We start from the raw sequence: 25,616 nt of genomic DNA on the forward strand, positions 1-25,616 counted from the left end.
ACACACTGAGTGAAAGCTGCTGCTGAGGCTGGACTTCACTATCCTTATGTGGGAGCAGAGACTTCACAAGGGATTCATTACTTTTCCCCTGAGTTTTCCTTTTCATCAAAGGAGCTGTGCTCCTCAGAGTGCTGTCATCTGACTTTATCATGTCTAACCCTCATGCAAGCCCAGCCTTACCAAATGGCAGGATGAAACACTCCATGATTTTAAGTCATCTAGAATTTAATTATGCCTTTCAGCTGCCTACACACTGGCTTCCTCTCTTCCTCCAGTTAATGGCTTTTATGTGTTGGTCAGTGATAAAAGGTAAAGAAGTGGATGAGGAAGAAGTGAAATTCTGTTTCGATTTTATCAACACTTACAGAGGACATGATAGAGGTACTGGAAACTGCTTAATGTTGAAATTGAACAGTACTTGTTTTTCATCTGTCTGTGATCTGCCCTGGAACCCATCCCAGGGTCACTAGAGTTCGGAAGGGTTCCAGGAAGTCAGTTCCTACCTCACCAAGGAAACCTGCACACTGAATATATTTTTTAAAGATTTTATTTATTCTTAGAGGGTGGGAGGAGGGAGAAAGACAGGGAGAGAAACATCAATATGCAGTTGCCTCTCATGTACCCCATGTTGGGGACCTGGTCTGCAACCCAGACATGCATCCCAGCTGGGAATTGAACTGGCAGTTGTTTGATTCGAAGGCCGGTGCTCAATCCATTAAGCCACACCAGCCAGGGCCACACTGAATATTTTTACTTACTTGAACGAAAAGGGCACTTCTTGGTAAGTTCCACTGATTACAGCCAATTCTTTTTTAACACAGTTATGTTGGTTTTTATATATTTTTGTCATACTTAATTCTAGGTAGAGTGCTATGATTATGATAATGATGGGTCACATGATCTCATTGGGACATTTCAAACCACCATGACCAAACTGAAAGAAGCCTCCAGGAACTCACCTGTAAGTTGCATTTTTGTTGTTTGAAAATACCTGACAGTTTGGCCATAAGGCTAGTTTTACATTTTTTCCCTTGGCATAGCACATGTTTACCACATATTTTACTCCATAGTATATGATGCTCAGACATCTGTGAGTATTATTTGTTTAATAATCAGATGACCCAAAATTCATACTTGGGGTGTGAATTTATGTAAGATTTAGAGGTTTTGTTTTCTTGGCTATAGACAACATTCATGGTTTCATTGAAAATTCTTATTTTTCAAGTGTTTGGTATTTTATTGGTCACAAAAATTAATATCCACAGCACTGGACAAATACCTGTGTACACTTTTTTAAACCTGTATACTTCTACAGCCTGCCTCTGGCTCTTCTCTCTGATTTGTCCTTACCTATGGAAGGATGAAAGCACAGATATGGTACTTCAAATGAGGAAATATGGCTGTTATCTAATGGCTCTACTTATGTTAAGATCATGTTGTAATCAAACAAAAAAACGGGTCCAGCCACTGTTGCCACAAAGCCAAACTTGTGAGGCAGTTGCTGATGCAAAAGGAAAGAAATTTTATGCAGCTGCAGCACAATCTGGGAGAATGGCAGACTCCCATCTCAAAGCCCTTCTCAGCTGAATCAAGACAAAAGCCAATGTCCATAATTTCTGCTTCAATTTAAAGTACAGTCCTTTGGAGCCCACAGGTAGCTCTGCTAAGCTATCATAGTCCCCATCCAGGTAGCTTACCTTGTTCCAGGTTGCTATTCATTTTAGGCTCCCTCCTGGAACCTGCATGTGGAGCCCACATGGCCATGGGCACTGTGGCTGCTAGGGCTGCAAGGTCACATAATTCCTGGAGAACACACAGGTGTGCGGGCAAAAACATTCCCAGGAAGGTGAGAGAGAGAGAGAGAGAGAGAGAGAGAGAGAGAGAGAGACTCCCTCCTGGAAGCCATGGGCTACCCATAGAGAGAATAGGCAAGTGCATTATGCAAGTCCAAGTCATGAGCAAGCAAGAAAGCAAGCCCTCAAGTCATGAGCAAGAGAGAACTTCTTTGTTTCTCTGATATTACATTAGTTTAGGTATGGGATAGACCATACCTAAAGTAATGGTATGGGATAGACCAGGTGCTTTTTCAAAATGATCAATCAACTTTCCAAACTTTTGTGCACTTTGGGTGGGTCCATCTCCCAACCAATCCATTTTTTCCCCAGGTTAGATGGACTGGCCTCTTTGGTCCAGTACGTCCCCTGCACCATTTTGACTTTTGTGGCACGTGTGCCTGCCTTCCCATGGTACCACACCCAGTATGGTAGGGGTGGGGAAGGGTTTTTTCTCTATCCAATCATCTTGTTACTTTTTGTACACTTGAGCCCTCTATACTGATATTTCTAGCTTTCCATACACTCAATATAAGAACCTCCCCATGGTACCATCTTGGCCAATGGGGAGACTCCCTGGCACTCTGGGGAAACTGACTACTAGTAACAGTGTGTCTGCCTTCTCAACATATTTCTAAGAGTGCCTCTGAAACTTAGATCAAAATTTAAAAATTGAATGAATAAATTAAACTTATGAGCCATTTGGTTTAAGTAATTGGGAGAAAATGAGTTTTAAATAAACATAAAGGAACTAGAATTTTCAGTGGGTCACGGAGATCTCCAGTCTGTCCGTGCTTCTGGTCAGACAAAGCCCAGGTATTAGAAACAGCAAGTAACGAGATGCTGGTGGGATGGAGCAGAGGCTTTTGAAGTCCCACTTACGTTTTCAATGCAGACATTAATTTGGCTTTGAGTTAACTGACTTTGAATTGACACAGAAGCAAAGTTTAGCTGCAAATATTCTATTTAAAGATTTTTTTTAAGGTGTAATGAATGGAAAATGTTGAAAACCTGAATAAAGTAAAGCAGGCCTCCCAAAGGAATTAAATATGAGGAGTGGTCTGGGTTGATGTTTCACTGGGATTAGTTAATTATTTCCAGAGTCAGTAAATGACCTACTTTTAGAAGATAATGGATCATGTAAAATTTTTTGTAAATCCAGCTAATTTGTGGGAAATGAAGCTTTTAGTGTTGCTGTGGTGACAGGCCTGCTCACTCTTGTTTTTTTTTAATATATTTTATTGATTATGTTATTACAGTTGTCCCATTTTCTCCCTTAACTCCCCTCCACCATGCACCCCTCCACCCACATTCCCCCCCTTTAGTTCATGTCCATGTGTCATACTTGTAAGTTCTTTAGCTTCTACATTTCCCATACTATTCTTACCCTCTCCCTGTCTATTTTCTACCATCTATGCTACATATTCTCTGTACCTTTTCCCCCCCTCTCTTGTGATTGCCCTGTTGCTAACCCTCCATGTGATCTCCATTTCTGTAGTTCTGTTCCTGTTCTAGGTGTTTGCTTAGTTTGTTTTTGTTTTTGTTTTAGGTGTGGTTGTTAGTAATTGTGAGTTTGCTTTCATTTTACTGTACATGCTTTTTATCTTCTTTTTCTTAAATAAGTCTCTTTAACATTTCATGTAATAAGGGCTTGGCGATGATGAACTCCTTTAACTTGACCTTATCTGAGAAGCACTTTATCTGCCTTTCCATTCTAGATAATAGCTTTGCTGGATAGAGCAGTCTCCTCCTGGTTTGGATTTTGGGATGTTTAAAGATGTCCCAGAAGTTCCTAAGCCTCTCATTTTTTTTTGAATTCTTGTTTCTTCATTCTTTTCTGATTGGATGTTTCTTTCTTTTTTTTCTTTTTGAAAGTATTTTTATTGATTATGCTATTACAGTTTTCCCAAATTTTCCCCCTTTCTCCCCCCTCTACCCTGCCTCCACAACCCTCAGCATTTCCCCCATCCTTAGTTCACATGGGTTGTACGTATAAGTTCTTTGAGTCCTCTGTTTCCTATACCATAGTTTATCTTTCCCCACCTATTTTATGCCTGCTAGTTATGCTTCTTCTTCCCTGTGCCTTTTCCCCCCTATTCCTCCCTTCCCCCTCCCCACTGAACTACCTCTGTGTGATGTCCATCTCTCTGATCCTGTTCCTGTTCTGGCTGTTTGCTTAGTTTTTGTTGTTTTATCTTTTCTCTTGGGTTAATTTGTTGATAGTTATGAGTTTGTTGTCATTTCATTTTTCATATTTTTTATTTTCTTTTTTCTTAGATAAGTCCCCTTAACGTTTCATATAATAAGGGCTTGGTGATAATGAACTCCTTTAACTTGATCTTATCTGGGAAGCACTTTATCTGCCCTTCCATTCTAAATGAAAGCTTTTCTGGGTAGAGTAATCTTGGGTATAGGTCCTTGCCTTTCATGACTTCAAATACTTTTTTCAAGCCTCTTGTTGCCTGTAAGGTTTCATTTGAGAAATCAGCTGATAGCCTTATGGGAACTCCTTTGTAGGTAACTTTCTCCTTTCCTCTTGCTGCTTTTAAGATTCTCTATTTATCTTTAAGCTTGAATAACTTACTGATGATGTGCTTTGGTAGGTTCCTCTTTGGGTCCCACTTCTTTGGGACTCTGGGCTTTCTGGACTTTCTGAAAGTTTATTTCCTTTGCCAGATTAGGGAAGTTTTCCTTCATTATTTGTTCAAATAAGTTTTCAATTTCTTGGTCTTCCTCTTCTCCTTCTAGCACCCCTATAATTTGGTTATTGGAATATTTCAGATTGTCCCAAAGATTCCTCAGCCTCTCTTCATTTTTTTGGATTCTTGTTATTTTGTTCTGATCCAGATGGATGTTTATTTCTTCCTTTTGTTCCAAATCATTGCTTTGAATCCTGGTTTCCTTCTTGTCACTGTTAGTTACCTGAATATTTTGCTTTATTTCACTTAGGTATCTTTCATTTTTTGACCAAGCTCAATCAGTTCTGTGAGCATTTTGATTACCAGGGCTTTAAATTCTCCATCAGTTAGGTTGGTTGGCAATGTCCTCATCGCCTAGTTCTGAGGTTTTGCTGTTTTCTTCCATTTGAGCCATATTTCTTTGTCTTGGCACCTGATAAATTGTAAGGGGTAGGGCCTTAGGGATTTGCCCCGGTAGGGCAACCCTCTTTGCTGTGCTGCCTGTGGGGGAGGGGCCAGAAAGGGAGAAACGCAGCTCCCCTGCTTGTCCCCAATGCACTTTCCAATAGACTCTTGAGTCAGACTGGAAGTATCTCCCGCCATGGCGACCCCCCAGCTGTAGCCCACAGTCAGTTCTGAGTCTCAGTTTTCCTCTTCAGTCAGTCTCTCCTGAGCAGCTCCTACAGCTTGGCAGTCAACCTCGCCCTTCAGCCACCTCCGGAGGTTTTTCTGAGTCACCCTCCCCGCAGGGTCTGCCTTACCAGTCTGGTTGTTATGGTTGATTTTTCTTTAATTCCTTGGTTGTCGGAGTTTCATGCAGTTTGATTTTCTGGTGCTTCTGGTTTTTTATTGATTTTATATTGCTTGTTATCCTCCTTTTGGTTGTGAGAGGAGATGAAGGGTTTCTACTTATGCCTCCATCTGGACTGGAACTCCTGGATGTTTCTTTCTTCCTTCTGGTCCACTCCGTTGATTTGAGTTCCTGTTTCCTTCCTATCACTATTGGTTCCATATACATTTTCCTTTATTTCACTTAGCATAGCCCTTATTTTTTCATCTAATTTACGGCCAAATTCAACCAATTCTGTGAGCATCCTGATTACCAGTGTATTGAACTATGCATCTGATAGATTGGCTATCTCTTTGTCACTAAATTGTATTTGTTCTGGAGCTTTGATCTTTTTTTCATTTGGGCCACTTTTTTTGTCTCAATGTGCCTGTTACATGGTGAGGGGTGGAGCCGTAGGTGTTCACCGGGGTGGGGCAACCCAGTTGCTGGGTTGTGATGCTGTATGTGGGGGAGGGGTCAGAGAGGAAACAGTGGCACTTGCTCCCCTCTCTGCCAGATTTCAGTCACTTCCCCTGCTTCTGCTGAGCAAACTGGGCCCTTCTGGGGTTGATTCCCATGTGGGTGGGTTTGTGTATGTTCTAGGACCCTCCAACAAACTCTCTAGTGAGGCTGGGAGTTTCTCCCAGCATCTCAACCCCCACAGGTGTTTTCAATCAGTATTTTGAGGCTTTATTTTTCCACACTGCACCCTGGGTTTCTAGCTCTATCTTGCTCCTAAGTTTCACCCGGTTTATCTGCATGTGAATGTGGGACTACCCAGTCTGCCAGCCACCTTGTTCACTGCGCCTTTCCACAATCCACCACCTTGCTGGGTCCACCAGCTGCTACCTTGCGTGCCCTGGTCTGCCAGCCACCACTTTGCCATGACCTCTCACCACCTGAATGCCAGACTCTGCCCCTCCTACCAGTCTGGATGAATAAGTCTGCTTTAACTCCTGGTTGTTGGACTTCCACACAGTTCAATTTTCCACTGGTCCTGGTTGTTTTTTTGTTGATAAATTGTTGTTCTTATTTTGGTTATGGGAGGAGGCACAGTGTGTCTACCTGTGCCTCCATCTTGGCTAGAAGTCTTCACTCTTGTTCTTTATCACTCTTGTTCTTTAAAGGTAGGGCTCTTTTTTATCTCTGTTTTCAGTGCCTGGAACAGCATCTACCTTATGAGAGTGTGAGTACATGAAGTAATGCAGCCTTTGACTAGTGAGAATTCTATGTAGAGCATTTCTGCACCTGAAATACTCAGTATTTTGTATTTATGATGATGAGTGAGACTCTGGAAGGATCCCAGACCCTCAAAATATTTAACATACTTTCATTTTATATCATTGTATCAAATGTACTTTTTAATGTTTGGTTTTTAGAAAATTAGTAATATAGAAGTCAGCTCTTCTTTTAACCAGAAGAGCTGACCTATCAAGTATTCATTGAGTATCTCTTATGTACTTATTAGGTAAGACAGTGAGAATTTGCAGGTATAAATTTGAGGGCATTATACTCTAGCTATGAAAATAAATAATGAATGAAACAATTGAGGATAATACAAAGTATGTTAATTAGTTTTATATGGCTGCAGAAGTTTAAAGAGAGAAGTGAACATCAGAGAAGACCAGAACAGGGGAGGACATGAGCCAAGCTTTATGGATGGACAGGTGGACAGGAGGTGGGAAGGAAGACCAGTCTGTCTGGGGAAGGAAGTATACTGAGGACAACATTAGATCTATATGTAACACACATTTTCAGTGGAAAGAGATAATGTATTTTACCATGGAATTGGTCTTCATATATCTCTGTTTTCTTGTGGTAGGTTTTCTTCTTTTCTAAGCAGCGTATTTTGTTTCCTGTGAGGGTAACAACTGGAAGTAAAATAATTTAGTTTCTTTATTGTACAGAACAAGATTATTACTTAGCAGATTTGCAAAGAAATTTATATTTACAAACTATTTTAAAAGGTATATAATTTTAGGAATGCTTTTTGGAAATTTTACTATTTCATATACTTAGTAGATTATGTCATTGTTTCATAGTTGTATTTTGCAATAGACCTACATTAGGAGGTAGCTTGAGTCACTCGTTTAAATTCACATTGACATTTCTGCCCTGGCTGGTGTGGCTCAGTGGATTGAGTGCTGGCCTATAAATCAAGAGTTGCTGATTTGATTCCCAGTCAGGGCACATGCCTGGATTGTGAGCCAGGTCCCCAGTAGGAGGTGTGTGAGAGGCAACCACAAATTGATGTTTCCCTCCATTACCCTCTCTCTAAAAAAATTAGTAAATTCACATTGGCATTTCTGATATCACTAGTGATAACAAACCTTTCGTTTTTTCTTACTGCAGATTGAATTTGAATGCATAAATGAAAAAAAGAGACAGAAGAAAAAGAGCTACAAGAATTCAGGTGTCATCAGTGTGAAGCAATGTGAGGTCAGTTGACTCTGACCACTGTTCATGTAATGAGGCTCCATATCCAGTTCTGTCAGTGTGGTACATCACAGCTATATCTGGGGCAGCTGAGAATCACGTGAGCCCACACACATTAGGGAGAAAAACAGAGTAGGAAATAGTAAAGAAATATTTCAAGTAACTTTGCTTTCAAGGTATGATAACATTTTAGGAAGGACAGGATATTAAGGTTTTTCATTACTTTAGGAAATGTGAGGCCCTGTGGTATTTTTCCATTGCATTGGTGGGAATGACATTATGAATTGGGGGGAGTGATCCAAGAGATTTCTTATAAGAAACAAGTGAGCTTTTAAAAATATCTTGATTATTATGCTTATTAAAGCTGTCAATACATTAGATTGATTATTAGTTTCTTAAAATGTAAAATATTTCAGTGTTGGCTGTTTTATTCTAATCTGAACATTGCTCTAATTATCTTGAAGTAAAATCCAGTCCATGACATGTAGGGCAGGGGCCTTAAACTTAAGTGCAGGATTGGTTTCCACATGTGTGTATGAGTTTTATTCATTTAATAAACTGTTAAAATTTTTTCTCAGAGAGCTCTTTGTTTCTCTTTCTCAAGAGGAAAGCCTGCATTTTAACCATTGCTATTTGCTTTTAGATTATAGTGGAATGCACATTTCTTGACTATATTATGGGAGGATGTCAGCTGAATTTTACTGTAAGTAACTCACTGAATTTTTCAAAGTTAGTTTTGCAGGAAGAACATTTCTATTTTGCAGTGTACATTCTCTTCCTGCAAAACTGACTTTGTGCTGAAATTTACACTCTGTGTAGTCTCCCTTAGGCAGGTGGTCTGCATACATCCTGAAGCTTTCATCTGTGTTAGTAAGATCTGTTCCTTCTTTCTAACAGTAAGCAGATTGTGTACAAAGAAGTGAGTATCCTATAGTAAGTTTAATAATAAAAACAGGCATAACAAAAACAAGCCCTGCATCTAAAGTCATGGATGTAATAATTCATGGCTTAATGTATCTTGCAAATGGGAATGGTAGGCCGTTTTATGCAGAGGCTCAAATTATTTGACCATATATACCTGTGGTCTCAGGTGTTTGAGGAAACAGAGGCAGCCCTGAGAATGGATGTTTGTGTCTCATCTCCTAATGCTCTCCTAGATGTCAGTATAGGTGTCCTACCTTCACTAGTAAGGTCTGCAATTGTTACTTGCAGGTGGGAGTAGACTTCACTGGCTCCAATGGTGATCCAAGGTCTCCTGACTCCCTTCATTACATCAGCCCCAACGGTGTAAATGAGTACTTGACCGCTATCTGGTCTGTGGGACTGGTCATTCAAGATTATGATGCGTGAGTATGACTTATTTTTCTCACTCCTGGAAGGAGCAGTTTCTATTTCCTCTGCTTTTTCTCTGATCAATAGAGTTGGGGGGATAGATTGCTGGGGGAGTGACTTTCTCTTATCTTGACTTTATTTTTGTGGCAGTCCTAGGTGGGTTTTTTTTTAAGATTTTATTTATTTATTTATTTGTCTGTTTATTTATTTATTTATTTTTAGAGAGGGGAAGGGAGGGAGAAAGAGAAAGAAACATCAATGTATGGTTGCCTCTCACATACCCTCTGCTGGGTACCGGGCCCACAACCCAGACATGTGCCCTGACTGGGAATTGAACTGGCGACCCTTTGGTTCACAGGCTGGCACTCCATCCACAGAGCCACACCAGCCAGGGCACAGTCCTAGTTTTTACCTTTGACTTCTAATCATGGTCTGTGGTCATTTACAATATATTAGGTACAGTGCTTATTTAATAGCTGACTGCAATCAGCAGGCTGTTGTTTCTTTGACCTAGTTTCCTTGAGATTTACTCATTAGGGAAAATCTAGATGAAACATTCTGTAAACAATCATAGATGCTATTTCTTAACACATCTATTTCCTTGGCAGTCATAGTAAAATTATCTTAATGGTGACTTAGTGTATTAGTAATTTTTTGTTCTGGATCTGTTAAGGCACACTATAAAATTACACTTGTTTTTACCTTTTACTTTACCGCAAAAGCCCTTACTTATTGAATAGCTTTTTATTAATCTGCTATGACATTTAAAGAAGTGGGTTTTTCAGGCAAATGCAAACAAACCTGAAGCAAAGTTAGCAATCCTAGTACTAGCCTCATAGAATTTAAGGCAGAACTCATAAAAACAGTAAAAAATTACTTATAGAGCCCTTTGCTAAATAATCCAAAATGGAATATAACTATGGATATGTTTAATAACAGTATCAAAGTACTTCCATTGAAAACAGAAGTATAATAAAAATTCCAAAGTCAAAATGGGGCTTATATAAAGAATAAAACATTCACAGGGTCATTCTCTCAGACTGCTACCTGGAAGTTAACAAGAAAGGGATAACTAAAGAGAATTTACCATGTTGAAGTTTAAAAATTCTTAGGTGGTTATTAGATCCAAGAGAAGACCAAAGTGTGATATCAAGCTCTCTAGAAATGGAGGGTGATGAAAAGACTGTACATGGTACTATCTTTATGCAGAAGAATTTCTGGTCTACATGGTTTTATTTTTAAACAAGAACTGAATATAAGTGAACTAGCTTTTTAATAAAATTAAAACAAAAAAAGACATAATCATAATAGCAGATTTCATATACATGTCAGCTATTAAGTGTTGGGGATGATTTAATCACTTTATACATGATAATCACCTAATCAGATCCTCAAGGGGAGAGGGTTGCTCTTGTCACCTGCACTATGCAGAGAACACTGAGGCATGCGCAGTCCCTTATCCAGGTTCCTTGGCTGGTAATGGCAGAGGCAGCATTGAGCCTGACCAGCAACATATTCTCCCAACTGCACTAACTTCCTCTGAACAGCAAGGAATGGCTTAGAGAGTTCTAAAAAAGCCATCACATTACTAAATAAAGAAAGATGTGATTTTTTGCAAGTTGAACAAACCAAGGCAGATTTTTGCCAACAGTGACCCCCATGAAAGAGAAAACATCATTGGAATATTAGTAATGAGAGAGTGATTAAAGGTTTAATTCAAGAAAAAACATTAAAAATTATATGTTGAAACTTTCTTTTATCACATGGGAGAATCTGGATTAAAGGATAAGTTTTTGAGAAAGTTTTAACTTACCAAAGATGGCTCAAAGAGGCAGGAAACGACAATGGAGTAGGAACTATGGATGGAAGCGGACAGCCACTCCTCACAGAGGTAGCAAACCAAGACAGTTTCAGACATCAACTCCAGCAGACCTATCAGGAATGGACTCAAACCTGAGAGAGTTTAATAATAAACAATACAAGAAAGTAGCGGGAGTTCAGAAAGGTGGTCTGAGACAACATAAAATAAAAAATCAACAGTTTCTCAATAACCACCAATAACTGATAGAAGAAGTTATAGTGGATTAAAGATCACAATTCAGAATGCAATAAAAATTGAGAATGAATTTAGTTAAAGGTCTAGGATGTTTACTGAGGGAATACTACAAAATTGTACTGAGAGACAGAGAAGACTTGTTTAAACAGAAAGATATCCCATGATTCTAGATAGATGATGTGGTCACCCGCCAGCAGTGTCCTCGATATTTTGGATGAGGCCAGACAAATTTACATAGACTATCAAGTCCTGTGGAGGAAAAGGGACAGCAAGGCCACTCTCTCCCGGGGAGAGCATCCAGACCTTTGCCTTGACAAGCTTTTATTGCTTTTCTGGGCACATTACATTAAGGATGGTCCCCATTTACTATGCTTTAGGTGGTTACCTTTTACAGAAAACAAAGGAGAGGATGTTGCTAATTACATCAAAAAGAAGGATATTTGCAAATGTAAAGGGAAAAGTAGTTGAAGTGGTTATTTACACTCATCCTTGGAAGGCTTAGCATAAATTTTAGGAAGTTCTTTTAAAGATATGCAGTAAACATTTGCTGCCTCAATTCAGGGTGAGGGGAGTTTTAGCAAAAAGCAAGTCTCCAAGAAACCTAGGTACAATGCAGGCCTGATTCCCCATGGGAGAACCTATCCATGGGTGTGTACCGGATCTCGCTTTCCACTGGCCTTTCCAAGTGGGAGCTGGGCCCATCCATCCAGAATGGTATCCTATAGACAAATGCCATAATGATATAAGATATAAAGTCTCCCTAATTTAATCAACTTTAATCAAAATTGCATTGGAATCCTGACAAAATAATTCTTAAAATTTTCTAGAAGGAAAACAAATCAGAATAACCAAGAAATTTTTCAGGAAAAAAAATAAAAGAGACAGGGAATTTGTTCTGCTAGGTCGTAAAACATTTTAAAGGCATGTGAGTTAAGATTGTAGAACTAGCACATGTCCCATGGAACAAAGCAACAGTCTTGAAATAGACCCAAGTGTGTATGTGATCTTGGCATTTGATGGAGATGTCATTTCAGTGGGAAAGAGTTGCAACAGCAGTCAAACTGGACAAGAACTCAATTTGGTTAGGATACTATTCCATATAAATTACAGGCAAAACTGCTGAACTATACATATAAAAACAAAGTGGTTTTGATCAAATAGAGGTTTGTTTCCATTTTTGTTCATGGATAAAGATGAGTAGCTCATACTGAGAGGGCAGTTTTGCCTTCTTCAACCTGTAACACCCACCCCGTATTCAGTCAGCTGCAGTGGGTTCTGGGTCCTCCAGCAGTGGAAGATGAGGAAGCCGGGGCGCATGTATGTCCCTCCTGGGGACCTGTTCAGATGACTTATATTGCTGCTGTCCTGGCTGAGGAGCTTGGGTCAGCTTAGTGGATTCTGGCTTAGGTGACCTGTTACAAGGCAGAGAATGAAAAATGGAAATGGGCAAGTATTTGGTCTGCATCATATCTGGTTCCAGACTTTTCCAGATGGACCATGTTTATCAGCAAAGACAACCCTGAACATTCCCACAGAAAAATAGATGTGGATTGCTCATAGTCTGGCAGTGAGGAAACAGAAATCATGAAAAAAACTTTATTCATATTAATATTAAAACTATGAAGGAGAAGATACTGTAAACAAAGAGATAGATTCTAAACTGGGAAAAGATCTGACATGTTACATAGGTTCAGTCCACAGGAAGAGCTATTAGAGTTTACATGGAGAAGGATATCCCTGGTAGGAAATGAGTTTTTCCATTGCTGAGGTTTATTTATGTGGCAGGACGTGGGGATAAGTCCACACAGGGAATACTCGCACCCTTCACAGGCCGCTATAGATCCAGGTCCCTGACCCTTATTCCTAAACTGCTGGGGCCAAATTTTCATACATTTTGCTGCATAAATTTGAGAGTCTTCTATGTGGCATTTGTACCATGTTTCTGTGGCCAGTGTAAAAATAATCCTATTACATGGCTATGAATCATCCCATGTGAGTTGAGCTCAGGTTTTACTGCCACATGAGTTTGCTGTAAACAAATGAAAAACCTTATGGTTTTTAGGGCTTTATGGATTATATGTTTATTCAATGAAATAATATACAGTGGATAAGTAGAAAATAATATGTTATAAAATATGGGAATATGAACCCCATTTTTATCAATGTATATAAAGAGATATTTTTTCTCTCTCAAAGCACATAAAAATATTGAGAATGAGAATTGCCATATATTAACATTTCTTTCTCTGATTATTATGGGTAATCCTTGTTTTATCTTTTTTAAAGATTTAAAATTTAAAAAAAAAAGAAGAGTCTATTGGTTTTGAGTAAAGATAAAACTCTACTTTCAAAACAACTACCTTTACATTCTTTTAAATTTTCTTTTTAGTGATAAGATGTTCCCAGCATTTGGCTTTGGAGCCCAAATACCTCCTCAGTGGCAGGTAAGAGAAAATCCCGACTTAAAGATTTGTCTCTTACAGAAGCAAAACCAGCCTCATCAGCCCCTCTTTCTTCTTCAGGTTTCGCATGAATTTCCCATGAACTTTAATACATCCAACCCCTACTGTAATGGTGAGTTAAAAAACCCACATGGACATTGTAAACTGAGAAGCTCACTGGTATTTGTTTTTTTTCTTGTGATTTAAAGCTACTCAGATTCCCTCTCTAGGTTTCTTTTTCTTTTTTAATCCTTACCTAAGGATATTATTCATTGATTTGAGAAAGGGGAAAGGGGTGCAGGGGGTGGGGGGAGAGAGAGAGAAAGAGAAGCATCTGTGTGAGAGAGAAAAGTTGATCAGTTGTCTTCTGTACACGACCCAACCAGGGATCAAACCCACAATCTAGGTATGTGCCCTGACTGGGGATTGAATTCACAACCTTTAGGTAAATGTGATGATGCTCCAGCCAACTGAGTCATCCAGCCAGTACTCTAGGATTCTTTTGTGACATATTTACCTTTCTGTCACATAAAGCAGAAGAATTGCACCCAGTTGGTGAGAGTGGTGACATCACGATTATGATGATGAAGATCTCAGGCTAAATTCTTCTGCCTTAAGAGGTTTGTTTAATAGAACAACAGAATTCTCAGTCTTGAAACTAGGTCAATAAATATAGTCATATTCCTTTCATGTATAAGGCAATTTTAAGATAACCCTTCAGTGAAATGAATAGTTCATTATATGAGTCTTTTGAACCTCCTCTCAGAGGAGCAGATACTCTACAAGGAAAGTGTCCAGCACCAAGTTGCTTGTGCTCAGTCTTTCATGAGTGGGTGGGTGGCTTGAGGAGCAAAGGGCTTGGCTCTAGGAACAGCTTCCCTCAGATGCAGGAAGTAAAGGCCAGTGTTTGTGGTTCATGCTTTCCTGATACTTCAGATATCCAAGTGTTTTCCTCCTTTACCCCACTGAGCAATTAACCTACAGTGCCAACTCTCCCACAAAATTATGTAAGTTTGGAGGAGGAAAAGAAGGTGGGGATAGGGGCTTAAATTGTAGACAATAAGCTGACTTTCTGCAGTGGGTCTTATTGACAATTACAGAATGTATGGATTTTGAACAACAGAGCCTGTCCTCTCCTATTCACAAGGTACAATAGAAGCATAAACATGATGTTGGGAGACTTTGTATCAGGGTTTCTCTTGTTTCTGGAACACTTTTTCCACACAGATTAATTCAGTGCTCCTTTGACACACTTCAGTGGCTGGTGGTGACCTTTTATATCCATAGCCATTTGAAACTGGGAATATTATTATTTTCAAGAAATATGTTTTATGCTTAAGACAAAATTGGAAAGTCTTTGGAATCTGTAATTAGGTTTCATTTATTGCCAATGAATATGGATAAACTTATGTGATGATTTATTTTAGAAGTTCATTTACTCTGAGTTACATGAGCCCATCTTTGGGCTGCCATCATGTGCAGCTTTTCTACTTCTGGTTTACAGTCAGGGAAAAGTCCATTTGGTATGAGACAAAGGAGATACTGTGCAGAAAAAAAGACAGCTTTATTTTAAAGCAAGGGGAAGTTGAATTTCTTTTCCAAATTAATCATGTAATTTATTTGCCCAGAAATAAATAACATATCTTGCTTGTTCCTATAATGCAAAGGAAATATTTTGGCATAATTCAGTCTTAGTGGAGCAACTGAAGGCACTTGATATCTGTGAAGACATTTAATTAATAGTTTGACACCTTCAGACTGAAGAGCAAACTAAGATGATAGAAGTGGAAGAAGCTATTATTCCTATGGTTTGGACTCAATTTTCTACAGCATGTGTCATTGCACTAGAATCCTGCTGTTCATCTGTGTCAATATGATTTTTGTTATGAGTGGACTGACTGACCCTAGTTACAGCCTCATCTTTGCATGTAGAATATCCTCTATGTATCAGCATTATATTCTTAAGGGCTGTTCACGAGATCATTAATTTCTAAGTTCAAAGTGATTAAGGGGAGTTTATGGGAACTCCACAATTTTAAGGGGAGAGATTTGTTCCTCTGAAACTTTTAAACCAATACATGCTTCTCTTTTGTTACTCTGTCTTTTTTTGCACATTTTTAAGCAAGAAACCTGTTTGTGTTTTATATTAACAATCTTTTGAGGAAGATTACTTGATGATCTCAGTGAGTATTGTGGGGAATTTCTAGAGGTTCCAGTATCTTACCTGTGTTTGACTCTAATGTTGGGTCAGATTTAATAGTTGCACGTGTGGCACTAATGCAGCATCAGCAGTACTTTTACCCGAAATGTTGTCCAGCTTTCACCAGGTTGTGTTGCTATGATAAATAGTCTCCAGATTTCAGTGACTTACTCAGCCTCAGTTATCACTGGGCTGTAGCTCTGCTCTGTTTCTTCTGTTCGGGACTTGGGCCAAAGGAGCAGCCACTCTCTGGGATACACTGCTCTGTTGCAGAGGGAGAGCAAGCAGTGGGTCTTTTGAGACATCGGTATCCTGTCCACTGACATGCACAGCTCACAGCTGGTCCAGGCCCTGCCCAGGCCCAGCACACAGCACCCCAGCAGGCCCCGGAGTACCCAAAACCAGCAGTGGAATGTGATACCGACCCAGAAGTGTGTATGTGGAGTTCTGCAGCTTGCCATGCCATGCTTGACCTCTAAGTCAGCAATTTTTAACTGTTTTCATCTCATGTTATACATAAACTAATTACTAAAATTCTGCATCACACCAAAAATATATATTATTTGCCTATCTGACCAAAAAAAGGTATAATTTTGATTCATTCACACTGGATGGCAATTGTTGTGTTGGCTGTTGTCATTTTTTAAAAAGATTTTATTTATTTATTTTTAGAGAGGGGAAGGAAGGGAAAGGGAGAGCAACATCAATGTGTGGTTGCCTCTCAAGCGCCCCATACTGGGGAACCTGGCCCACAGCCCAGGCATGTGCCCTAACCAGGAATTGAACCAGTGACCCTTTGCTTCACAGACCAGCACTCAATCCACTGAGCCACACCTGCCAGGGCAATATTTTTTTTATTTGACAATCTAAGGGAAAAGAGGTCAGTGTCCCTGACTAAATAGTTAGGTATTTCATGTTTTAAAAATTCTTGCAGCACACTGGTTAAAAATGACTGCCATAAGTCATCGAGGAAACCCTGGACTGAAATTACCAGTAAGATTGTAGCTAGCTGGCATTTTTGTGGAGCCTCTGGTCACACACATATACAAGTATTTTTCTATCTAATCAGTCACTTTTTTCACCTCTTAAGTCAGTTTTATGATGTAGAAGCTCTTTCACAGTTCTTTTTACATCAGAGTTTCAATCCTAAAACACATTAAAATCAAGCACTGTAACAATCCTAGTGTAGATTAATGAATAATTTTTCTAGGATGAAAATAAATATTTCTCTCCCTCTCTCCCATCTCTTGTTTTAAAGATTTTTATTTATTTATGTTTAGAGGTGAAGGGAAGGAAAGAGGGAGAGAAATATCAATGTACGGTTGCCTCTCATGTATCCCCTGCTGGGGACTGACCTGCAACCCAGACATGTGCCCTGACTGGGAATCAAACTGCGATCCTTTGGTTCTCAGGCCCATGTGCAATCCACTGAGCTACACCAACCAGGGCTAAATACCTTCTACTAGGAGAGGCGAGGGTTTATTGGATTTTGAGATGCAGCAAAGCTATGAAGGTGTGTGATACACAGAGTAGGGCATGAGTAGGTTTACAGTTGTTTATATGGAAAATAATGCAATAATTGATAATACAAGAATAAACACTGTTTTGTGTGCAGATGACTGTAAGCCTACTTTTGCTCACTCCTGTATAGCTTAGAGGAACTCCTTAATATAGAACTTCTAACTATTTAAATCACTGTATGTTGATATGTACATATAATTAAATCAGCCAGGTGGTGAACAATGAATAGTTGTATTGCATGTGAAAATGTTCAATACTGTTTTTCTGGTACAGGGATCCAAGGCATCGTGGAGAGTTACCGGCTATGCCTTCCTCAGATAAAACTCTACGGACCCACGAATTTCTCCCCAATCATCAACCATGTGGCCAGGTTTGCTGCTGCAGCTACACAGCAGCAGACAGCTTCAGTAAGTGTTGTCACCAGGGCAGGGAGTTGTGGGTCATAGTTGCTCCTAGTGCCACTTATCTGTTGATTTGACTATTGCGATGTGGAAGAAAAACTGGAAATGATGGTACAGTCATCCTCAGTTTTGGAGTAATGCCTGTTGTTGTATTAGTGATCGTTACAAACAAGCAACCCTTTCATCCATGAGTCTTTTCTCTGTCTTTTGAATTAGTTTTTTGAATTGGTTCTACCCCCCATACTCCCAAATGAAGGCAGACCTAACACATAAACTAATTACTTACAACTTGAGTTGCTGTTGCAGAATTGCTCACTGTACTAAAAAGTTTTGTATCAGACAGCCCTTACCTGTAAGACCTCACATGCCATATCTCTCTTAGCTTCAGTATTCTCACAAGTCAGGTAGGGATGATGACCTCACACAGTTATCCAAAGAGTGAAATAAGATAATTCGTATCAAGTGCACAAGATCTGGGCCACAGTGAACACTCAGCACATGTTAGGTATCATTACAAATCTTACTCCCATTCCAGACTTGAGTGAACGAAATGATGGAGTCACAACTTTACAATAATAACATTTTACAACTCTCTAAAAAGATTGGTCAGAGAAGACAGAAGTGAGAGCATCCACTACCCCCATAGCCATTTTTTAAAGTGAGTGTTGTATGATAAACAGTTTTCCTGCTTTTCATTGGAGTTGTCACTTGCTCCCCTGCCTGATACTTTGACAGATTTAATACTTCAGTTAAGTCAGTATGGTTTTGCCTGTGCTTTTCCATGTCTTGCTCCCATGAATTTATGCTCACCCTATTTTGTGATCTGTTACACTTTTAATGAACCTACAGCATTTCTGTTGGTAAATTCCCTTGTCATTAGAGATTTCAGACTATTGTTAGATGGTGTCCTAGGTGGAGACTGGCAAGTAAAACAAGCAAGAAGGACACTAGTGACTCATTGAGGTGCTTATGTCAGCAGCCATTGCCTTTACTGCATGGGAGCTTAAGCTGCTCACTAGACTACTATTCTCTTTGGTAGCAATATTTTGTGCTCCTGATCATCACGGATGGTGTGATCACAGACCTGGATGAGACCAGGCAAGCTATCGTCAATGCTGCCAAGCTGCCCATGTCCATCATCATTGTTGGAGTGGGCAGTGCTGACTTCAGTGCCATGGAATTTTTGGATGGTGACAGTGGGAGTCTGCGTTCCCCATCAGGCGAGGCTGCCATCAGAGACATTGTCCAGTTTGTGCCTTTCAGACAGTTCCAGAGCGTGAGTACCATTCCTTCTACTTGCCATTCTACACCCAGATGCTTGAGTAGGTGCTAGGGCAGGTGTGGGAATGTTCCATTTGAAGAGCCCTGATCAGAGTGGGTAGTTTCACTTCAGGTTGTACACTGCCTCTTACAGTCTGTGTGATAAACCATTAAACCAGTGTTGTGAATACCTTAAAATATATTACATCTTTACCTCTATGACAACAGAAATACTCTATACAAGGATGTGATGAATTTACCAACTATAAGTTGATTTGGTGAAAATCTCTCAGGTGACTGTTTTACCCAGTTTACTCCAATGGTAACACCTTGTAAAACTGGTACATTGATACAAGCAAGTTCCCACTCCATAAAATCCATCATGTTGCCCTTTCATAGCCACACCTATTCCCTACCACCTTCATCCCTCCTTACTCCTGGTAACCAGTAATTTGGTCTTCATTTATATGATTTTGTTATTTCAAGACTGTTATAGAAATTGATTCATACAGCATATAACCTTTGGGACTGACTTTTTTACTCAGCCAAGCTGCTCCATTTATTCCTTTCATTGCTGAGCAGTATTCCATACTATGTTTGTACCAGTTTGTTTGAAGGATGTCTTCAGTTCCGAGTTTTGCCTATTGCACACAAAGCTTCTATCAACATTGCATATGGGGTTTTTTGTTCTAAAATTTTTAAACATTTTATTTATTTATTTTTAGAAAAAGGGTGGGAGAAAGAGAGGGAAGAAGCATCAATGTGTGGCTGCCTCTCATGTGCCCCTAGCTAGGGACCTAACCTGCAACTTAGGCATGTACCCTGGCTGGGAATCCAACTGGTAACTCTTTGGTTTGGAGGCTGGCGCTTAACCCACTGAGGCACACAAGCCAGGGCCTGCATTTAGGTTTTGTGTGAACATTTCTCAGGGATAAATACCCAGAAGTTACAGTTGCTGGGCCACATGATTGTTCATTGTTTCATTATTAAAGAAACTGTCAAACTTTTCCAGAGTGGTTGTGCCATTGTATATCCCCATCAGTGATGTAGAGGGCAAGATGTGGGCAGGGTATGAGATTAAGAAGCAGTAATATTGGGGGTCTTTGTGGTGATGAAACAATTGTGTATCCTGATTGTGATGGTGGTTACACGGATCTGTCCAGATGATGGACACATAGAGCTTTTGCATGTGCACACATGCAAAAATACACACATGAAAGCATGTGACACTGGTGAATCTCAGTAAGGTATGTGAACTGTACCAATGCACTGTCCCGGTTTTGACATTGTCCTGTTGTGATAGAAGCTGTTACCTTTGGAGGATACCGTGTATAGGTACATGGGACTTCTCTGTATTATTTTTTCATCTTCCTATAAATCTATAATTATTTCAAAATAAGAAGTTAAAAAAATAATACCCAGTGAATGAAAGACCCACATTTAAAAGTTAAAGACCAATAACAACAAAAAGTCATCACACACCAGAAAATACCTTGATAAATGTCAGTGGGATAGAAAGCATTCTTTAGCTTATTTCATGTTCTTGGACTGTTCCTAAGACAAGATGCAGGCCTAGGAGTGGGGATTGCTCCTCCTTACTGACTAGTGTGGTATTCTTAGTCTTCATTAGAAGAGCAGTAAACATTTGGTTGCTAACGTAGTCATCTGATTGTTTTCATTAGGCTCCCAAAGAGGCGCTGGCTCAGTGTGTCTTGGCAGAGATCCCCCAGCAGGTGGTGGGCTACTTCAACACGTACAAGCTCCTTCCTCCCAAGAACCCTGCTACTGCCACCAAGTGAAATCTCTCCTGCCTCCCCTGATGATGGACATGATGTCACATACTTTCAAACCATCATTTAGGATGTGAACCTAGTTCTCTGTGTATTCCATTTACTTAAAGCATTCTTTTTATTCTTTTTTTTTTTTTGAGAAAAAGTGCTAATTTAATATTTGCCCAATCAATTCAGTGGTTGCTTTTGACTTCTAGTAATTGCAGTCAGGCTGTTGGATTAGACACTCATGTGAGGAAAGCCAGTTTTGTTGTGATAATTGTTTACTTTCATAGGGTGAAAATGCCATTTTGAATGTTTGTTAATAGAAAAAAAGAAAACTTGTTGGGATGGTGCAGTTTCAGGTTGCTATATTTTGTGTGTCACAAGACCATGTCCATCTTGGTGACAAGGCTTCTCAAAGGAGATGACACTGGATTTATTCCTATAATAGTTCAGTGCTTTTCCAGAGGCTCCAAGTGCCCCCACCTGCACCTACGTTTGTGGCAGAGTAAATTTGGTCCAGTTCATTGTCCAGTTCACAGTGCAGCAGCAGCCACCAGGACTTCCTGCAGAGTGCTGAATGACAAGGCACACACCTGGTCCTTATGACACAGTCAGCAACCTCCTTCTAGTATAAGTAGCCATCCGTGTTTGCCGCTCAGTCCTTTTGGTGCATGCGGAACACTGTCCATGAGGTCCATGAGCTCAGGGTCTGCAACTGCAGGCAATAGCTTGTCCTAGAATCTCCATTACTAGAGCATTTTCACTGTTTTGTTTTTTTTTAATGGCTAAGATTGCTTTGTCCATGAAAACTATGAGGACCCAACCAGAATTTTATTTCCTTTTCACTTAAGAAAGACTGTGCTTATTAAGAAAGGATAGTTTTATACTTTGCTTGCTAAGGTCCCATATGTTGATTTGTACATAATTATTTGGATATTTTCTCCTTTTTTTAAGTAACATTTTTAGTCTGATTTTTAAACTCATGATAATGGTTATCAATGAATCAAAATTATACTCTCTATTTTAACAGTGTGCCATTTCCTAAGCTAGAATGTACTGTATTAAGCATAAAACCTACTATGACCAGTGTGGCTCAGTTTGAACATTGTCCCATAAACTGAAAGGTTGCCAATTCTATTCCTGGTCAGGGCACGATGTGTTTGGGTTGTGGGTTCGGTTCCCAGCTGGGGCATGTGAAAGATGAAATCGATCAATGTTTCTCACATCAGTGTTTCTCTCCTTCACTTTCTCCCTCCCTTCCCTTCTCTCTAAAAATCAATGAATAAAATCTTTTTTTTTATTTTTAAGATTTTATTTATTTATTTTTAGAGGATGGGGAAGGGAGGGAGAAAGGGAGAGAAACACCAATGTGTGGTTGCCTCTTTCACAATCCCCACTGGAGACCCGACCTGCAACCCAGGCATGTGCCCTGACTGGGAAATGAACCAGGACCTTTTGGTTCACAGGCCCACGCTCAATCCACTGAGCTACACCAGCCAGGGCTATAAAATCTTTTTTTAAAAAAAGGAAGAAAACATTTTATAACTTTGAAAAAATCCAACTTCTGCCTTAAGATGCACTTAAGGTGCACTTTACATGCTTTTTCTCACTGATTTTTACCCTTTAGAACATATTAATGAGCAAACATTTTATCATCAGAATAGATTCAGCAATGGTTATTGAGGACCCTTGTGCCAAGCATTGTGCATATCCATATATTGGCCAATCATCTTTAATAATTCAACATTAAAAATTTCATATTGATCACAAATCATCAAGTGGATGCATCCAGTGCTATGCTAATATGCCATTCAGTCCTGAAACTTGCACCAAAGCTCGTATCCCTTGTTCTGTGAAACGTCTGGTTCTTCCAAGTTTGGAGCCTTCCTTGTCCGGTGTTCTAATTTTATTTGGCTTAGATGCAACACATGAATGTTGCTGTGGTTTTCAGAATTTTGTTTTTTAAACACACTCCCAAAGCCCCTCCTTACTCCCTAATGCTAACCAGCCCTGCAGCACCAGCATCTTCTGTATGGAGTACTAGGGACCACTGGCTGTGACTGGTCATCAATCCACTGCCCAGATCACAGTACTTCTGCCACCACTGTCCAACTGGTTGGATCGTCACAATGTCATATTCTGGTTTTAACCAGAATTATTTCCTTTTTAAAATTAGTTATTTATTATTCATTTTTTATCAGATTCATCAATAGATGCTGTTTCTCATAAGAACTCTGGTTCCCACAAATTAGGGCAATGGATACCTTCTTGCAGTTTGGAATAAAAGCGGTTACAATTTGTAAATTATTTTATAAAGTCTGTACAATTCCTACATTTCACCTCATTGTGTGTGATTTACTATTATTTTATATTAAAATAGCCCCTTACCCTGTTGTGCCACCATTCATTCAAGTGTTATTAGTTCTTAAAGTGCATTTAGAGAAACGATAACCAGACATATTACAAGCATATGCTGGGACAACAGTGCCCCGGGTGGACACACTATTTCTCACACATGCCTATACAGAGGACAGTATACCCGTCAACATAGTCAGGTCATGGAGGCGTAGAGTTGGGTCCAAAGCTTACATTAGTCTGCTGTCTCTGAGCAGGTTCAGGGCCCACTGCAGAGTATGCCTCATCCTCATGTTTTGTATTGTTTGTGTGTCTCCTGGAAAGTCATCTCAGTCAATCTCTCCATGTATGTGGTTGACAGTCATAGAAGTGACACATAAGCAAGACATCTTGCTATGATTTCAAGAATTGTTTCATGCTTTTTGGATATCATCCTTGACAATAAGTATATAAGTTACAAATACAGGGTCTGGCAGAAGTAAGGCCTGCTTGAGTATGGTTGGTAGGGTAATAATATGGGTGTAACAATTTATAATTTTAATTTGAACATTTCACCTAAAATGTCATGTGGTATATTTGAATGTGGTACTGTTATGTTACAGAATTACATGTTTATGATTTTATAATAAAAAGTTTGTAATGAAATAAGGGCATTATTTGTGCTGAACCCTATTAGTTGATGTTAAACATATCTTCCATTTGAGTTCCCTTTGGATAAAGATATTTCTTGATGTGATACAATAGTGTCTTGTTTTCATTTTTATTCTTCTCTACATGTTATCAAAACCAGTAGAAAAGTTAGAAATAAAGTGAATGTAGTATGTTAAGTGGCCTGTGTTCCATATTTTACTGAATTAAAGAGTTTGGGTGATGTTAATATTTTGTGGAGTTTATTAATTTAAAAGATGTTGACTGCATTCAATATACTTTCTGGGTACAGAAGGGAAAGGTTCTCAGCTTATAGCTAGAGTGAACTGGGAAATATTGCTTCTCACATTTTACAAGTCATGTTAAGCAGGACAGAATATCCACTTAACTTTTTAAAAAGTTTTGCTTTGCTTCTGTTGCATTCATTGGGCAAGGCCCTAGGTATACAATGGTGACTGAGGCAGCTACAGTTGCTGCATTCCTAGAAATAGTGTACTGGGAGTGGGGAGGAGAATATTAAATGAGTATTATGGGGACATGAGGTCAGTGTGTGATGTAACATATCATAGGGAGACCTGACCTATCTGGCCAGCAAGGAGCACTTCCCTGAGGATGTGTTTTTTAAGTTGTTACCTGAAAGTTAGCTGGGTGAAGAAGTTTAAAAGCACTTGCAAAGATGCAAGTCAACAGCAAGTATGGAGAGAAATGTTTTAGGAAAGGAAAGATTTAAATTTTCTGGGAATATATAGTGCAGTGTGGTAGGGTCACATCTGGGGCCATCTGAGGCATGCAGGGGAGTTCAGACTCAGGCTAAGGGTCACAGCTGCCACTGAAGGCACTTCAACAAAGGGGTGGTGGGTCTGTCTTTGCCTTGGCGGTCAAATTACAGTGGAGACGCCACTGTTTGGTCATACACTTGCCACGTATCTAATCGTAGGTCAGGTTCTGAATTCTGCTTTTTCTGCCACAGCCTGCCACTACCTCAAGATATGTTAGTGTCATATCTCATGCCTGATGCTGACACAGATCCCAAGGATGCCAAACCCTTGCTTTTAGCAAGATGGGCACCCTTGTCACTTGTCACTCAGTGTGGCTGTTTTTGGCCAAATTCTCTAGGAACCTCACAGCAGGTTACAGTGTCCTTGGAGAATGATTCTGTAGCTTGGCAATTGCTTTTTTCCTCCCAAGAAGAAGTGATCAGTGAAACAAGTATAAGAGGTCATGCCTTCTGGCAACAGTTAAAGGACAGCCAGAGGATCTTTGGTGTTTCCACAAGTGGACTCACCAGGCACTGGGTTTTCACCAGCATGTTCCCAGCACTGGACTTCGAAAAATTTTAGGAGTTAGGGTTAGTACTGCAAACCAACAGGTGAAGTCACGAAGAGTAAAATTTCTAAATGACCTCAAAGACATTACCATCAAAGGAAAAGGAGACAGCATGTGACAGGAAAACAACTGGAGCAAAGATGAGGCAGCCTTTTGTGCTAGTGTCTTCTGCCTCCAGGCATGGAGATCTTGAGCACAGAGGGGAGCTCTGAACACTGCTGATGGGAGTGGCTGCCACCATCCTCCAGTCATTGCTATCTGGCTGCCCAGTGACCCAGGACAGCCCTGAAGTCCTCACAAAGCAAGACGTTTCTTGTAGCTCCTCTGTAGCCCTGTCTAACCATATCCTCTCTGCCCTGGAGCTGTGTTATCCGTTAGCTATGTACTTTCCCAAAGAAGTCCCTCCCCTCCTGACTTGATCATGCTTTATTTTTGTTAACTCCTGGCTCTCCAGTGGAAACTCACTTCCTCTAGCCATCTCAAGTGGACCTCCCACTGGGTGAGGAGGCAGGTAAATGCCCCCCTT

General features: G+C 39.8%; 1 protein-coding gene across 9 annotated transcripts in view; it reads left to right on the plus strand.

The window, feature by feature from the left end:
* CPNE3 (copine 3) overlaps positions 1 to 23,993 on the plus strand; it is a 65,198-nt gene extending 41,205 nt beyond the window's left edge. For all 9 annotated transcript variants that reach the window (XM_037141413.2, XM_037141410.2, XM_053661161.1 and 6 more), the window contains 9 exons: positions 863 to 961; positions 7,692 to 7,778; positions 8,419 to 8,478; positions 8,988 to 9,121; positions 13,553 to 13,607; positions 13,686 to 13,737; positions 17,599 to 17,732; positions 18,766 to 19,002; positions 20,669 to 23,993. In XM_037141413.2, the coding sequence (XP_036997308.2) occupies positions 863 to 961; positions 7,692 to 7,778; positions 8,419 to 8,478; positions 8,988 to 9,121; positions 13,553 to 13,607; positions 13,686 to 13,737; positions 17,599 to 17,732; positions 18,766 to 19,002; positions 20,669 to 20,785 (975 nt within the window). In that variant the 3' untranslated portion in view covers positions 20,786 to 23,993. The remainder of the gene's footprint in view (positions 1 to 862; positions 962 to 7,691; positions 7,779 to 8,418; positions 8,479 to 8,987; positions 9,122 to 13,552; positions 13,608 to 13,685; positions 13,738 to 17,598; positions 17,733 to 18,765; positions 19,003 to 20,668) is intronic.
* Positions 23,994 to 25,616: the final 1,623 nt, after the last annotated feature.

The sequence above is a fragment of the Artibeus jamaicensis genome, unplaced genomic scaffold (assembly GCF_021234435.1).
Source record: "Artibeus jamaicensis isolate MK-2021 breed Jamaican fruit bat unplaced genomic scaffold, CSHL_Jam_final scaffold_916, whole genome shotgun sequence".
NCBI classification, from domain to species: Eukaryota; Metazoa; Chordata; class Mammalia; order Chiroptera; family Phyllostomidae; genus Artibeus; species Artibeus jamaicensis.